This window comes from Ictalurus punctatus, chromosome 4, assembly GCF_001660625.3.
Source record: "Ictalurus punctatus breed USDA103 chromosome 4, Coco_2.0, whole genome shotgun sequence".
Lineage (NCBI taxonomy): Eukaryota > Metazoa > Chordata > Actinopteri > Siluriformes > Ictaluridae > Ictalurus > Ictalurus punctatus.
Window position 1 is genome coordinate 35,614,392 of NC_071284.1, and position 12,500 is coordinate 35,626,891.

Here is a 12,500-nt window from a genome sequence, read left to right on the forward strand (position 1 = left end):
ATTGCAGGTAGGAACTAAAGTTGTGATCGGGGAAGTGAAGAAACATCGGACCACACGTGCCGTTGGATCGGTCCGAGGAAGCATTCGAGCCAATCGCGTGGATTTCTCACTTTACAGCTTCACACCTAATTTACACAGAACTGAGAAAATGAAACCGTAGCAACATTTCACATACATACGTAGAATACTAATGATCACTGTTCAAGTGTACGTGTGTGTGTGTGTGTGTGTGTGTGTGTGTGTGTGTGTGTGTGTGTGTGTAGGTGGTGCTGGACTGTCCTGCAGATTGGTGTCATGATTATGTGCTAAATTATGAACCATACCTCAAAGACCCCTCAGCATATCCAGCTGTACAGGTGTGTGTGTGTCCTACAGATATTACTGAACATGCTCTACTCCACTTTGTGTTACAATGATGTGGATTGTGTGTGTGTGTGTGTGTGTGTGTTACAGATGTTAGTGAACATGCTCTATTCCACTCCGTGTGTTATAATGATGATGTATGGACTGTGTGTTCCGGGCTGTGATTGGCTGCCAGATCTGAGTCTGGTGCACGCTGGGGCCATGGCTCAGGTACACACACACACACACACACACACACACACACACACACACACACACACACACACACACTCTAGCTAGCATCACATCTAACTGATTTCCTGAACGGATTTTCCCGCTAGCTAACATGAAAATGAGCTGGTTCTTTGCATAAATTGAATGCTATCTAGCATTGTTAGCATGATAAGCATCCAGGTTACTAGCTAACTAGATGATTCGCTAAATTGTCAGCTTGCTAACTAGCTAGTGGGCAAATAGTCTCTTTTTACTTTGACAGTTGCTTTAGTAATTAGCATGGAAAGTAAACTATGAGAGATGGGATGTATCGATGTTGACGGTGAATACAGCAGTCATATTTGTGTTTGTAAATCAGCTGAAGTCGTTCTCATTGTTATATCTAGCTAGCTAACATAACACCACCTGATAAGGAGTCCACGCTACTTGAGAGCCAGCATCAGTTTGCTAACTAGGATGATTTATTTCGCTATGTAGTAATATGTAGAGACTTAACTGAGATTTTATCTAGGTCACGCTCCTCTACAAAAGCTAACTGTGTTTAAAAAGCCACGCTGCAGAGAAACTAGGTGCGTCCTAAACGAAATGCTTCCACTGTTAGTTTACACACAAAACAGTACTTAATTAAGGGTGAGCGGAATTATAACGGGAATGTGAAGTGATATTAATCATGTCATTGTTCTGTTTCAGGCTCAGTTCTGTCACACTGGAGCGTCACTACACACTCGGACTCCTGTCACGTACCGCATTCCAAGTGAGAGACTGCTCTTCTTCTTCACCTTCAACCTGTTCTATGCTTTAGTGCCTCAGGCGCTCAGTTACCGCTGCATCAGCCGTCCTGCCTTCTTCATCAGCAAAACCCAGCATAGCCGAACTGACTGACCCTCCCTACAGCGCCCGCTCGGGCCCGACCCTCCCTACAGCGCCCCCTTGGGACCGAACCTCTCTACAGCACCCTCGGGACCGACCCTCTCTACAGCACCCTCAGGACTGACCCTCTCTCCACCACCACCTCAGGACTGACCCTCTCTCCACCACCACCTCAGGACCGACCCTCTCTCCACCGCCCCCTCGGGACCGACCCTCTCTCCACCGCCCCCTCGGGACCGAACCTCTCTACAGAACCCCCCTCGGGACCGACCGACCCTCCCTCCCTCCCTACGGCACCCCCTCGGGACCGACCCTCCCTACGGTGCCCCCTCGGGACTGACCCTCCCTACGGCGCCCCCTCTGGACCGACCCTTCCTACGGCTCCCCATCGAGACCGACCCTCCTAACGGCTCCCGCTCTGGACCGACTGACCCTACCTTCCTACAGCGCCCATTCGGGCCTGACCCTCCCTACAGCACCCACCTCGGGACCGACCCTCTCTCCACCGACCCCTCGGGACCGAACCTCTCTACAGCACCCCCCTTGGGACCGACCCTCCCTACGGCTCCCCCTCGGGCCCGACCGACCCTCCCTCCCTACGGCTCCCCCTCTTGACCGACCGACCGTCCCTTCCTACGGCTGTCCCTCTGGACCGACCCTCCCTACGGCTCCCCCTCGGGACTGACCGACCCTCCCTCCCTACGGCTCCCCCTCGGGACCGACTGACCCTCCCTCCCTACGGCGCCCCCTCTGGACCGACCGACCCTCCCTCACTCCCCACGGCTCCTCCTCGGGACCGACCCTCCCTACGGCGCCCTCGGGACCGATCCTCCCTACGGCGCTCCCTCGGGACCGAACCTCTCTACAGCATCCCCTCAGGACCGACCCTCCCTAGAACGCCCCCTTGGGACCGACACTCCCTACAGCGCCCCATCGGGACAGGACTCAAACTGCAGCTCACAGTCAGGACTATATTTATGAGAAATAAATGTTTAACTGTACACACATTGATGTATACGATGTCAGTGTGAGATAATGGGACTTTTTCTTTTTTATAATCTTAAACGTGACATTACTCACCTGAGGAGTTTCAGCAGTTCAAATAAACAGTAAGAATTCATTACGGCGTGCAAAAGTGCATCACTGCCTGCATTAAACATTTTGTTTTATGACATTCTGAAAATAAAAAAAATTAATATTGTTGTATTCGTTCTTACTTTACACAACCGTAATGTATAACACAAATACTGTACTACTAATGCTGAAGCAGAATACACTAAACAGTCAATCAATAAATATAAAATAAAAATAGCTTCACACTCGTGTTGTATGTGAACAAGTCAGCTCTTTGGGCTGGCTGTTTTAGCTGAACCCTTTCCCCATTGCAAAAAAAACTAAGAGTACTCAAAAGAGCAAGATACAGAACTGCCAGTATGGTTAAAAGGTACTCAAGAGACTATTGGTACTCAAAAGAAAAATTCCTTTTTTTGGGACTCAAAAGGCTTTTGGAAAGTTTTTTATACACATTAAAAAAAAAAAAAAAAGGTGTATAGCAAGCTCCGCCCCCAAAGGCACTGAACACAGCCCTGGTTTCGAGGCGCCCCCTGGTGTCAGACGTGTGTGTGGAAATGTGAAATGAGAGTCAGCAGACATGAAACTGTGCATTCCAACAAATTTATTCTGTAAAAGTCTTGTGAATAAACAGGAAAAACAGTTTACAGTGAACTACAAACGTTGAAAATGTAAGATAGAACTGTAACGAGCATAACAAAGATAAGGAGGGGCAAAAAATCTACACTGATGATCTCTACGTCCTGCTTTTACTCACTGACAGGCAGATTTGAGTTAACAGTGGGCGTGGTTTACGGTTAATCTCATCATCCAATCAGTGGACTCGATTGTGTGACATCACCTCAAGACTTTTTTTTTTACTCTTTGGCTTGACGTGCGAGTGTATTTACGCACTGTAACAGGAAGTTGGCTGTGTGTACCAGCAGGCTCCCTGATGGTGTCATAGGATCATTTTAAGCTCCACCCACGCTGACGCAGAAACGCGTGTCATGTGACTAAATCAGGACGTGTGAACGCGCTAACATTTACCACAGATGTATCATCTACCATCATCAAAAATAAATAGAATATATTCTTTATATAAACACAGATCAGGAAGTAAAAGAGCGTCTTCAGTTCAGGGATGACGTGATGAAGTGCTAAACGGTAGGAGACACCTCCTGCCTCAGACTCAGCGCTAATCTCCGAATGATTTCTATCTTACAGAATTAATAGGACAGACAGCATGCCACTAAAGAGCTAAGAAACAAGCGAGCGCACGGACACAGGAACCAGAATTCACTTTAATTATAAAAAAACAAAAAAAAAAAACAAACAAACAAAAAAACATTTAAAAAAACCCAAAAGAGCATTTATCCGTTAGCGTGGTCCCGAATTCTACAGCAACATGAACTCAAACCATCAACAGTGTGTTACTCAAATCCACTATTTATACTTCTCTCTCTCTCTCTCTCTCTCTCTCTCTCTCTCTCTCTGTCCTTCACGGGTTTATACACACGACATGGACAGGGTCAAAGGTCAGAGGATAAAATATCAAAGAAGAGAGTGTAGAGTGCCATGAAAGATCAGGAATTGAAATAAAAGGTGACAGTTTAGGGTAAAAGGTCAGAGTTAGACTGATAGGTCAGGGTGAAAGTTTAGGGTTAAGGGTAACAAAAATAAGGTGAAAGGTCAAAGGTTATGGAAAACAAGAAATGTAAAGGTTTAGGGTAAAAATGCTGAGTTGAAAGGTCAGAGTTTAGGCACAGGGGTTGGGTTAGGGTGAGTTACAGAAAGAGGTCAGGGTTTAAGGCTAGGGTCAAAGATTAGAGTTTAAGGTAAATAATAAAAGGTCAAGATTAAGGTCAAAGGTTTAAAAGGAAGTTTTTTTTTACTGTAAATGTTTCAGAAGGAGGTCAAGGTGAAAGGTCAAGGACAGGGTCAAAGATAGGAGTTTAGGTTTAAAGGGTAGTGTTAGAACAAAGGTTACAGACAGGGTCAGAGTTAATGTAGAAAGAAAAACAACATTAGGGTGAAAGGTCAGCACTAGGGATACCGATAAGGGCTTAGCGTAAACGTGTAGGGTTAGCAAGGAAAAAAGGCAGGGTTAAATTGTCAGGGTTAGGGTCAAAGGTCAGAGCTTACATTTAAAAGGTAGTGTTAAAGTAAACGCTTATAGAAAGGCAGCAAAACATGACCAGTGTTATGTTGAAGGGTCAAGGTTAATGTTTAAGGACAAAGGTCAGCATTTGGGACAAAGGTTGGGGAAACTGTCAGGGTTTTAATGAAACATTCAGGTGAAAGTGTACTAGGGATGCACCGAACGTTCGGCAACCGAAATTATTTATAAATGAATAAATTATATAAATTTGACCGAACAATGACGTGTTTGATGACGCGACCAAAGAGCCCAGCAACCGGAGTGAGACGCGCGGAGCTTTAATTGTAGCGAACATGTCGGCAGTGTGGAAGCATTTTAAAGTGTCAGAGAAGGATGTAAGAATGGCCGTTAAAGAAGTAGAGATATGTCCAGGACAATTATTCATTTGTTGTGGGTCCATCCACTGTTTTGCACTCTTGTCATTGCACTTTTAGTTGTAGTCTACAGAGTGTTAAATTCTTTCAGCAGTCAGTTACAGGACGAACATCGGCTATTCAAGGGGCTCAGAGATGACCACATCACAATATTTTTATTTTACTCGTTTATTTATTTAAAGTTATATTGTGCCTTGTTGGTAGCCTGTGCCCGCTGGAATGAAAAAAAATGTTCAGTGTTAAATATTTTGAAACTGTATTTTTTGTAATTGATTTTTTTCTTTGAGAAGCAAGACAGAATAGTAAAAAGCACATTTTGACTATTTAATTTATGAAGTGGTGAAAAAAATGTCAAAATAAATGGAAAAAACGCAAAAATACGTGTTCGGTATTCGGCCAGGTTTTTCATTATATTCGGCTTTGGCCAAGAATTTTCATTTCAGTGCATCCCTAAAGTGTACAGAGTCAAGGTTTAACTTGGGAAGCTCAGGTTCAGGCTGAAAGGTCAGGGTTCAGGCTGAAAGGTCAGGTTCAGGCTGAAAGGTCAGGGTTCAGGCTGAAAGGTCAGAGGGTTTACGGAGAGAGAGTGGGCTGGTTTCCAGGCGAACAGTCCAGCTATAACAGCTACAGCTAGATCATTACGCTAAACTGATGACTATATTACATCTGATAAAGTGTAATTAACACTGCACATTAAAGGGGCAGTAAGCAACATTTCAGCCGAATTCACACTTCACACACTGACTCTGGAACGCTGGAAGGACAAAACTGTCTTCAATCGAATCCACTGGAGAGCTTTACAACCTGCATCTGTAATAGAGGATACGACTTACCGCCCCTTTAACTCTACGTGCTTTAGCTTCAGCTTGGCTCTGCTGATGAGACGTGGATGAATTTCTCTGTACTTGTGGCTGTAATATTATTTACTGATCGGTGAGTTTATAATAACAATGTTTTTTATTTGATTTTATTTTTTATTTTGATGATGTCAAAGCGAGTTACATTTCCAACAGCACGGAACAAACCACAACATGATCAGATGTTCTTCAGGACCTAATGTTCCTCTCGCAGCAGCTGGTTCTGCTGGAACACACACACACACACACACACACACACACACACACACACACACACAGAAATACTCCATCAGTCACGTTTATAATATGTAACATTTTATACAGCTGTAATAAACATGTAAAAACATTATAGTGTTTATATACGACATGTAGCAGATCACCAGAACTGACTGACTGTGAGGAGGCCATGACTTCAACTGACAGACAGACAGACAGACAGACAGACAGACAGATATACATACCCCTGGACACGTCTTCTTGTCTGAGTTCTGCAGATCGTTATCGTTGTCTCTCTTCTCCTCTTCTTCTTTACCGTCCTTCTCCTCTTCCTCCTCAGCTGAGCACTTCCTGGACAACTTCGACTTCTGGAGCACACACACACACACACACACACACACACACAATTACATGAGTTATCTATCCTCGTTACAGTCTCATGGTTAATAATAATAATAATACGATCTTTTCACATCTTTAATTTCATACTCTCACGCAAACCCCCTCCCCCCCCGACCCCAATGGTACGCTCCACTACTGTCATTACAGAACATGGAAGGCAGAAATGTCGGCACCTGTTGCTAGGCAACAGTTGCTATGTGGAGATGGAGTGTGTTCTGAGGTGCATGGAAACTGTAGCTATGACACACATTCAGGTGCAGCAGGTGCTCCATCCTCCATCCTCGTACCACTGAATAACTCTTCCACCGATCTTCACCGATCACCACATTATCACCACCATATCAACACAATATTATCACCACAATATCAACACAATATTATCACCACATTATCATCACCACCATATCAACACAATATTATCACCACAATATCACCACAATATCAACACAATATTATCACCACAATATCATCACCACAATATCATCAATACACTATCACCACAATATTATCACCACAATATCACCACAATATCAACACAATATTATCACCACAATATCACCACATTATCATCACCACAATATCATCAATACACTATCACCACAATATCACCACATTATCACCACCATATCAACATTATCACCACAATATCACCACAATATCACCACAATATTATCAACACAATATCACCACATTATCACCACAATATCATCAATACACTATCACCACATTATCACCACATTATCACCACCACAATATCATCAATACACTATCACCACATTATCACCACATTATCACCACCACAATATCACCACATTATCACCACATTATCACCACCACAATATCATCACATTATCACCACATTATCATCACCACAATATCACCACATTATCACCACATTATCATCACCACAATATCACCACATTATCACCACATTATCACCACATTATCATCACCACAATATCACCACATTATCACCACATTATCACCACATTATCATCACCACAATATCACCACAATATCACCACCACAATATCACCACATGATCACCACAATATCATCACATTATCAACACCACAATATCACCACATTATCACCACATTATCACCACATTATCATCACCACAATATCACCACAATATCACCACATTATCACCACATGATCACCACAATATCATCACATTATCAACACCACAATATCACCACATTATCACCACATTATCACCACATTATCACCACAATATCACCACATTATCACCACAATATCACCACATTATCACCACATTATCACCACATTATCATCACCACAATATCACCACAATATCACCACCACAATATCACCACATGATCACCACAATATCATCACATTATCAACACCACAATATCACCACATTATCACCACATTATCATCACCACAATATCACCACATGATCACCACAATATCACCACATTATCACCACATGATCACCACAATATCATCACATTATCAACACCACAATATCACCACATTATCACCACATTATCACCACATTATCATCACCACATTATCACCACAATATCACCACAATATCACCACATTATCACCACAATATCACCACCACAATATCACCACATGATCACCACATTATCAACACCACAATATCACCACATTATCACCACATTATCACCACCACAATATCACCACATTATCACCACATTATCACCACAATATCATCACCACAATATCACCACAATATCACCACCACAATATCACCACATTATCATCACATTATTATCAATACACTATCACCACAATATCACCACAATATCATCAATACACTATCACCACATTATCACCACAATATCACCACAATATTATCACCACAATATCACCACATTATCACCACAATATTATCACAATATTATCACCACAATATCACCACAATATTATCAACACAATATCACCACATTATCATCACAATATCATCACCACAATATCACCACATTATCATCACCACAATATCACCACCATATCAACATTATCACCACAATATCACCACAATATCACCACAATATCACCACATTATCACCACCACAATATCACCACAATATCACCACATTATCACCACATTATCATCACATTATCACCACCACATGATCACCACAATATCACCACATTATCACCACCACAATATCACCACATTATCACCACATTATCACCACCACAATATCACCACATTATCACCACCACAATATCACCACATTATCACCACATTATCATCACCACAATATCACCACATTATCACCACCACAATATCACCACATTATCATCACCACAATATCACCACATTATCACCACAATATCACCACCACAATATCACCACATTATCACCACCACAATATCACCACATTATCACCACATTATCATCACCACATTATCATCACCACAATATCACCACATTATCACCACATTATCACCACCACAATATCATCAATACACTATCACTACATTATCACCACATTATCACCACCACAATATCACCACATTATCACCACATTATCACCACATGATCACCACAATATCACCACATTATCAACACCACAATATCACCACAATATCACCACATTATCACCACCACAATATCACCACAATATCACCACATTATCATCACATTATCACCACCACAATATTATCAATACACTATCACCACAATATCACCACAGTATCAACACAATATTATCACCACATTATCATCACCACAATATTATCAACACACTATCACCACATTATCACCACCACAATATCACCACATTATCATCACCACACTATCACCACAATATCACCACATTATCACATTATCATCACCACAATATTATCAATACACTATCACCACAATATCACCACAATATCAACACAATATTATCACCACATTATCACCACATTATCATCACATTATCATCACCACAATATTATCAATACACTATCCCACCTCTTTCCCAGGGACTATATTAAAAACGTTAATAAAAACAGATTCGTCCGGGTGTACCTTTGAAGACGCGGTCTTTTTCCGTTTCGATCCGACCTTTTCACCCTTCACCTTTCCTTCTTCTTCCTCTCCGATGGATTCACCTTCCTCACCCTCACTGCTGCCGTCTGCTGCATCAGCCCCCTCCCCCTCCGACCAGCTCTGCTGCTGCACACTCTACACACACACACACAGTATTCACTATACAGTCCATATAAACTGTGTCCACCGTGGGCGTGTGCTAAACCACACACCTGATCAGGTTCACAGTAATAAAGATCAGAGACACACAGGTTATGTGAGTAACAGCGCCCTCTGGTGGAGAATCTTCATTCTGCTTGCTGGTGAGTTGAGACATTCTCAAAGCAACAAAAAATTACTATTACATTTTTAAAAAATGATGATGTAATGAGTTAGGACACGCCCACATACAATGATGTCATGGACCAGGAAAAATAACACACGTGTTAGTTATAAAATAGTTGTAAGATGCACATCCACCCTTGATAAGTGTGTGTGTGCGTGTGTGTGTGTGTGTGTGTGTGTGTGTGTGTGTGTGTGTGTCTGTATGGGGTGGGTGGGGGGGAGGGTATACACATACAGTGAAACTACCAGGAAAGTATTTTCATGGCTCTGTGATTAAAATCTCGAGATGATTTAACGTTTAAAGAGCAAACACCTCATTCACGCTCCTCCTGTTACATGCTTCTCTACATTTAACATTCACACTCACACTGTGACTCACACACACACACACACACACACACACTGTCACTCACACACACTCACACTGTGACTCACGTACACTCACACACACACACTGTCACTCAAACACACTGTCACTCACACACACTCACACTGTGACTCACACACACACACACACACTGTCACTCAAACACACTGTGACTCACACACACACTGTCACTCACACACACACTGTCACTCACACACACACACACACACACACACTGTCACTCACACACACTCACACTGTGACTCACGTACACTCACACACACACACTGTCACTCAAACACACTGTCACTCACACACACTCACACTGTGACTCACACACACTGTCACTCACACACACTCACACTGTGACTCACACACACACACACTGTCACTCAAACACACTGTCACTCACACACACACTCTGTCACTCACACACACTGTGACTCACACACACACACACTGTCACTCACACACACTCACACTGTGACTCACACACACTCACACACACACACTGTCACTCACACACACTCACACTGTGACTCACACACACACACACACTGTCACTCAAACACTGTCACTCACACACACACTCTGTCACTCACACACACTGTGACTCACATACACACACACACACTGTCACTCAAACACACTGTCACTCACACACACTGTGACTCACACACACACACTCACACACACTGTGATTCACACACACTGTCACTCACGAACACACACTCACACTGTCACACACACTGTGACTCACACACACACACACACACACACTGTGACTCACACACACACACACACAAACTGTGATTCACACACACTGTCACTCACACACACTGTGACTCACACACACACACTCACACACACTGTGATTCACACACACTGTCACTCACGAACAGACACTCACACTGTCACTCACACTGTGACTCACACACACACACACACACACACACACACACACACACTGTGACTCACACTTACACTCTCTCTCTCACACACACACACACACACACCTGGTAGCCGGTGAACTTGACCCCGGGGTTGTTCTCGATCTCCCACAGTCCCTCATTGAAGCCTTTCCTCTTATTCGACTTGCCGAACTTTTCTTTATATTCTTTATACGGCAGCAGATCTTTAGGGCCGAGGAACGCACTGCAGGAGGCACACACACACACACACACACACACACACACACACACACACAAGTTAGCAGTGTGTGTGTGAGTGTGAAACAGTAGAGGAGTGTAAACTCTGTGATGAAGATGTGGAAAACTGAAAGTTACAGATTTCCCTCTGACTGTTACACAGCGCTGACACTGGAGACTCCTTCCTCACACCTTACAGAAACATCTCCTTACAGATGAACGATATTATAAATGACAATGACAGTTTATGTGGAGCGTGCGCTGTACACGTCCCTGCGAACGAGCCGTTACTATAGAAACCTTAACGTATTATAATGAGCGCATTAATATTAATATAAATATCAGAGCCGCTGTTATAGAGAACTCATCACCATCTGACGACCAATCACAGTCCAGAACTCAGCCGCGCCGTGGGATGAATATTAATAACATTTTTATAACACGCTCCTTCAATCTTATAATCAGTGGGTTTTGTTCATCCCCTGAGGAAAATGTTACATTAGCGTTAAATGTTAACTCAAGCTAGCTCATGTACATGCTAAAATGCTAACTTCACTAGCAGTGAATAGAAGATTAGTAGGATGCTATCTTACGCCTTTCAGATGTTATTATTTATTAGCATGATAGCTAGCACAGCTAGTACAGTCTCTCTATTAAATAATAAAGATTAGCAGAGGAGGTTCCATTTTTTAAAAAAAACAACACACACACACACACACACACTTACGTCTCATGGGTGCCAAAGAAGAAGATGGGATATTTATTAGCAGGAGGCTTCACAGCTCCCTCTGGCAGCTCATCGATCTGCAGCCAATCAGAAAACAGCAGCGATTACCACTGACCAATCAAAACAGAGTAGATATCGTACATATATAAACATATATATTCTGAATAATTGCAACAAAGAACCTTTTTATATAGAACCTACATGTGCTAGAACATTTATTATTATTATTATTATTATTATTATAAGCAGAGGTGCTGAATGACATCACTTCCTGTTTCTGCTATTAGATAAAGTAGTCAGGATTCAGCCAATTTGTGCTTTTAACAGGGAAAATTTAACACACGATATCCTGGTGGCTCGAGTCATTCAAAACTAGGAGTTCCTT

At 42.6% G+C, this 12,500-nt stretch overlaps 2 protein-coding genes across 3 annotated transcripts in view; one reads left to right on the forward strand and one right to left on the reverse strand.

Moving 5' to 3' along the window:
• LOC108264492 (transmembrane 6 superfamily member 1) overlaps positions 1 to 2,649 on the forward strand; it is a 6,031-nt gene extending 3,382 nt beyond the window's left edge. The window contains exons 8-10 of the mRNA XM_017466079.3: positions 264 to 356; positions 454 to 573; positions 1,267 to 2,649. Coding sequence (XP_017321568.1) covers positions 264 to 356; positions 454 to 573; positions 1,267 to 1,458 — 405 coding nt within the window. The 3' untranslated portion in view covers positions 1,459 to 2,649. The remainder of the gene's footprint in view (positions 1 to 263; positions 357 to 453; positions 574 to 1,266) is intronic.
• A 457-nt stretch (positions 2,650 to 3,106) lies between these two features.
• hdgfl3 (HDGF like 3) overlaps positions 3,107 to 12,500 on the reverse strand; it is an 11,628-nt gene continuing 2,234 nt past the window's right edge. Inside the window, exons 2-6 of one of the 2 annotated variants that reach the window (XM_017466104.3) lie at positions 12,116 to 12,192; positions 11,257 to 11,395; positions 9,529 to 9,684; positions 6,350 to 6,472; positions 3,107 to 6,114 (exon numbers count right to left, since the gene is read on the reverse strand). In XM_017466104.3, coding sequence (XP_017321593.1) covers positions 6,085 to 6,114; positions 6,350 to 6,472; positions 9,529 to 9,684; positions 11,257 to 11,395; positions 12,116 to 12,192 — 525 coding nt within the window. In that variant the 3' untranslated portion in view covers positions 3,107 to 6,084. The remainder of the gene's footprint in view (positions 6,115 to 6,349; positions 6,473 to 9,528; positions 9,685 to 11,256; positions 11,396 to 12,115; positions 12,193 to 12,500) is intronic. The other variant, XM_017466105.3, reaches the window with a different exon arrangement.